General features: G+C 40.2%; 2 protein-coding genes across 2 annotated transcripts in view; both read right to left on the minus strand.

The window, feature by feature from the left end:
• LOC137972166 (FAD-dependent oxidoreductase domain-containing protein 2-like) overlaps window positions 1-1,594 on the minus strand; it is a 24,692-nt gene extending 23,098 nt beyond the window's left edge. Inside the window, exons 1-2 of the mRNA XM_068819012.1 lie at window positions 1,309-1,594; window positions 1,118-1,189 (exon numbers count right to left, since the gene is read on the minus strand). Coding sequence (XP_068675113.1) covers window positions 1,118-1,189; window positions 1,309-1,429 — 193 coding nt within the window. The 5' untranslated portion in view covers window positions 1,430-1,594. The remainder of the gene's footprint in view (window positions 1-1,117; window positions 1,190-1,308) is intronic.
• A 1,326-nt stretch (window positions 1,595-2,920) lies between these two features.
• Window positions 2,921-5,000, minus strand: part of LOC137970480 (serine/threonine-protein kinase D3-like) — an 8,533-nt gene continuing 6,453 nt past the window's right edge. The window contains exons 4-5 of the mRNA XM_068816995.1: window positions 4,408-4,485; window positions 2,921-3,076 (exon numbers count right to left, since the gene is read on the minus strand). Of these exons, the coding sequence (XP_068673096.1) occupies window positions 2,921-3,076; window positions 4,408-4,485 (234 nt within the window). The remainder of the gene's footprint in view (window positions 3,077-4,407; window positions 4,486-5,000) is intronic.

The raw sequence follows: 5,000 nt of genomic DNA on the forward strand, positions 1-5,000 counted from the left end.
TTATATTGCTGTCTTGAAGCTATCTATGGGGCCACCGTAATTTCGTATTTCCTAATATCGACATTCTTGCCATTCAATTAACACTGGAAAACAAGTGTGGCCTTATGAGCACACTCACAAGAAAGGCAGTCACCTGCTGAGGAAATTTTTTACATTCATTCTCAGCAGTGTCACTGAGGATAAATCCCGTGGCGTCTAAATAATGTCTGGTAAATTTTCTGCGAACAAGCGAATTGCGCTTAAGCGAAAAAATCATATGAGAACTTAGCGACAAAACAGTCCATTTGCAAATTTTGCTTTCATTGTGTATTCGCATCTAACATAATTCCGTAGTACGAAATTAATTTCAAATCACTTGCTTCAACAAACCGACACGAAAAAACAAAAATGCGTAAAATAAGTAAAAAGAGATTTTATCTGACCTTAGAGATTGAAGTTGAAATATTGCCTTTTTAATTACACTAAAATATTATGGTTATAAGCTAATGATTTCGCCGGAAGCATTTATTTTACTTCATTCTTTTTTTTTTTTTATCTGTAGCGAGGTGAAACAGTTCAGGATAATAGCAACTGTTTCGTCGGAAATTATCTATCAAACACAACAAACAAGTCCCACGGAAAATCATTATCGAGCTCGCGACCTGAATTAATATTAAAGACCGGATTAACGTGATATTTTAGTGTTGCATTTTTGCCACAGACCGAGGTTGCTGGGTTTCAAGTTCCTACTCCTAATAGAAAAGAATAAAATCACAGCGCAATATTACACTGAAAAAAGTACCTAAATTCTCCGTCACCAATCAAAAACTTGTTAACAGTAGGAATCAGCAAGTCAGTATTTTAGTATTAATTAAAGGATGTCAAAAGACGGCCGCCAAGTTGAAGGACCATGATCTCCCCGTTCGTTAGTTTGTTTCTTATAGAATCACTGCTTATAAGATGGACCCATAACACAATTAGAATTCAGGAATTATGAGGAAATGGAACCAATGTTTGATGTCTCGAATTACGTCCGCACAATGCAAATGAGAATGTGACGATACTGTGAAATTGCGCACACTGATAATTGAAGAGAAACCATCCAAAATTGATTTCGTAAAAGGTCTTGGTATCTTACCGGCTAAGCTGTCTCTCTCGAAAATCACATAGTCTCGGCCAGCTCTCTCAAGGAAGAATCCAAGCTGAAGCCCTAGGGAAACCAACGGCAATTAAAGCCAGGCTGCACGTTAGATGACTAATGCTTATTATGTACGAAAGGAAGACTGTTTTTCTCCAATAAAGCTTTCAATCGATACTCTCTTAACTAACCTCCTGGGCCGGCTCCTACAACACAATAATCGTGGTAAGCGTTCTCCGTCGCCAACGACAAATTCAAACTCGTACACGCGATGATGAAGACTCCGATCGCTTTGGCCAAGCAAAGGATCATCTCGATGCCTTCGGACAAAATCAATCACAAAGGATGGTATTTGTTGCGACTCTTCGGCTGTAAGTGATGTCTGCAGCGGCGACAAAGAGTTAAGAAATCTGAACAAGAAATCTCAGCAAGGTAGTTCATGTTTTCATCCGCTTCCTCTTTAGAACTTTCGACGATGGCAATCACGATTGGTTGTTGAGGCAACAATAGGTTATATTGTCACACAACGATCACGCCAAACAGTTTATCGCGTTCGGTGGAAAACTCTCTCACGTCTAAACAAAGACCGGTTAAAACCTGGCCTGGGGCATCTGTCATAAGGTACAAGTAGTCAGTACGAATTAAAATCAATATTGGAAAAACATGAATTTGTTTCCATCTGCATTGGAGACAGATATAGATTCCCACACATCACAACTTTTGTGCGGTTTGAGTTATTTTTATTTACTCCGTATATCTATGAAAGTATTAGCCTTTAAAATGCATTACCATCGGACTTGTCAACTCCAACGAAAGTCAAAGAGATTTCAAAACGAAAAGAAGACATCATCATCTCTTTCCCAAATGTCAAAACACGGAATTACCTTTTGACGTGACTTATCAGTCATCTACAAGGAAGTACGCACCTTTGATGTCTTTCACGAGTGTTGCAGTTATTTTCTGCGCTCACAAAAATAGAGCCTAAAAATTTGAAATTTGCTATCTATCATGGGAACAGACAACATTTTCACAAAATCTTCACGTTTCTTCTTAAAACACAAGTGACGGGATAACGGAGTGCAAATGGCGTGACGCGATTATACTCAAGTACTTTTTATTTTAAATAAATAGAATGGAGAAAATTTTTTTCCTTGGTGTCGTGGTGTGAGGGGGCGGCGAGAGAACGAAGTTGAATTTGGGAGCGAACTGACCACTATTTTTGCAGACATCAGCGTGACAGTTAAGTGTTTCTCAGGACTGTACAAAGGACTGTTCAAAGGTCAAAATATGCCGGATGTTATGACTTTAGTATTGAGGAAACGCGGAATGTATTGTTTCAAAGGTCAAAAGAGATGTGTACTGTCTAATTTCAAAGAAAGGAAATGACAGACATTTTACTTAGCAGGTAAGAAAAGGTGGAAAAGTTAGTTTTTAATTTTGACCCTGAAAACGCGCCATATACATGGGGACTACATAGTTGTGTCGCCTACGTGCAGTTCGCTGACAGCGGAAGTCGTTTTGCTAACGTGTTTGGTTCATCTACATCCACATCTACATGTTCCAGCACTCGGCAAAGTCCCTTTTTGGCTTATGGCTGTTTCTGCTTAGGTGGCCTCGTACGCCGTAAGCCTTTTTAGAGACATCACTCCCAAGCCGGCCACTTCTGCTGGAGATAACTGATCTCTCTCACCCGTTGGGGCCTGGGTTGCGGCTGACGCAGTTGGCGCACTGCTGGTTGTCGATAACACATCCGGGCAGTCACGCTTGCCCAGGCCTGCCCCGCCACTGAGCCAAATACCACTATCAACCACTATCAGGGTCTGGAATTTCTTTTTCATCTTCCACTTGCCCCACATAAAAGACCATATCACTTGTTTTGCAATGCGGCGCTCTCGTGGCATCTGTTTGCAACGGATCGATGTTGGAGTCTACCGAAAGAATTTCCGACAGCTGAATTTCCTGAGGAAGCAAGACGAAAAACCGGTAGATAAGAAAAGGAAGGAAACGCGAGCGCAACATTCTTGCGATCGTACTTTACTTAATAATTCTTGCCTAATGGTGGAAACGACACCCGTCATGTGAGAAACGAGTGAAAGTGACCGTCAAGATTTTTCAATATGCCTTACGTGACAGGCAGCCGCTCAAGGTTTTAGAATTATTAAATGACAGGTCATACGGTATTTTTTTCCAATGAAAAAACACAAATCGATCCCAGCTACGCCAGCTAACGCACGCGTCCAATTTATTTTCATTTATTGTATGCCAACCGTTTTCAAATTGAGTGCTCAGATTTTGAACATTGGTTTTGAAACCTCTTTATCAGTCCTATTTAAACACGCAAGTCATTTAATTATTCGAAAACCTTATCCGGCTGCCAGCTATTTGAAAGCTTCGAATTTTCTGAAACAGAGAAAATATCGAGAATGCAAACAATACAATACAATACAATACAATACAATACAATACAATACAATACAATACAATACAATACAATACAAATTTTATTACTGAGCACTCCCGAAGGGTGCTTTTCAGTACGAAAAGTAAGATAACAATGATGTTATCTTAATACATCACGAATGTTACACGGAACTGCTCGAGTTTCTAAATGGCACTTAGGCCAAATGCGCAATGTTCATATTCTTCACTCATTCATCCATGATTTGTAGCTTTAGTTTTCACAAAACTAAGCGATGTTCGATTTAAGTGCCACAAAATAGAACCGGAAAGGGGCTTAACTAAGCTTACAACACCAAAGATTTTATTTTTTATAATTTTCCACACAACTTGAGAAAGTATTGTACAAGTTATGCTAAAAACTAGCACAAATACGCCTCGATATTTGAACTGTTAGTCAGCAATATGGTTCAGTGATTGTTTGAATTTGTACAGTAAACAAACTCATGCGTATTGATTATTTCGCCGCCTCATTTTTTCTTGCTTTTCGTGCCTAAAAAGAGCGGTTTTCAGTACACTTAGTACACTCTCGAAATTAAGCAACTGAATTGTTAGTTAGCATTTGGTTCTGCGTTACTACACCTGGTCATCGGCTAGAAGTCTCGCGCCATTTGTTTTTCTTCCAATCAGAAGCAAACCCAATCTGTGACTTGCATGCTCCCGTTTTCCTGCGTTTTGCGCCGGCTGCATGCGTTTTTGCTGAGCGCGTTTTTATTGGTTTCTTTCACTATCTTCATTTCTTGCGATTGACCAAGGTAATAAGCTCGACTCTCGGTTTCACGGTACTTAATTTAAAACCCGCTTTGAATAGTTATTTTTTAAACAAGCCATACCTTGTAATACTTGTTATTTGTTGCATCCTTGAAAAGAGTCAAACACTTTGTGTCCAGTCGCCAATAATGTCTCCTCCTCTGAAAGACACAAAAAAATCAAAACTTTGGCTTGTTTAAACGCGCTCCGGTGGCTGTTGGTTGAGCATCGGGCTGTCATGCGGGAGGTCGCGGGTTCGAACCCCGGCCGGATCAACACTCAGGATCTTAAAATAACTGAGGAGAAAGTGCTGCCTTTGTAATTTTTAAATCTGCAAATGGTTAGACTTTCAAGTCTTCTCGGATAAGGACTATAAACCGTAGGCCCGTCTCACAAATGTCTTCTATGTTCTGTCATAAGTTCTCTGTGGGACGTTAAAGAACCCAAACACTATTCGAGGAGAGTAGGGGATAAAGTCCCCGGTGTTGTGGCTGTCCTGTTCTCTCCAGCAGAAGTGGCCGGCTTGGCGGTGATGTTTTTCTGCTGCGTCTGCCGTTAGTCAAAGGAACGAAAGGTTTCACGAGTTGTGAGGGGTTCTTATATTGTTTGGTAGACCAACCCTATTTGTGGGAGCATAATAACATGAAAAAGAAAACTTTCTGCTAAAGGAAGATTT

Source organism: Montipora foliosa, chromosome 9 (genome assembly GCF_036669935.1).
Source record: "Montipora foliosa isolate CH-2021 chromosome 9, ASM3666993v2, whole genome shotgun sequence".
Classification (NCBI taxonomy): Eukaryota; Metazoa; Cnidaria; class Anthozoa; order Scleractinia; family Acroporidae; genus Montipora; species Montipora foliosa.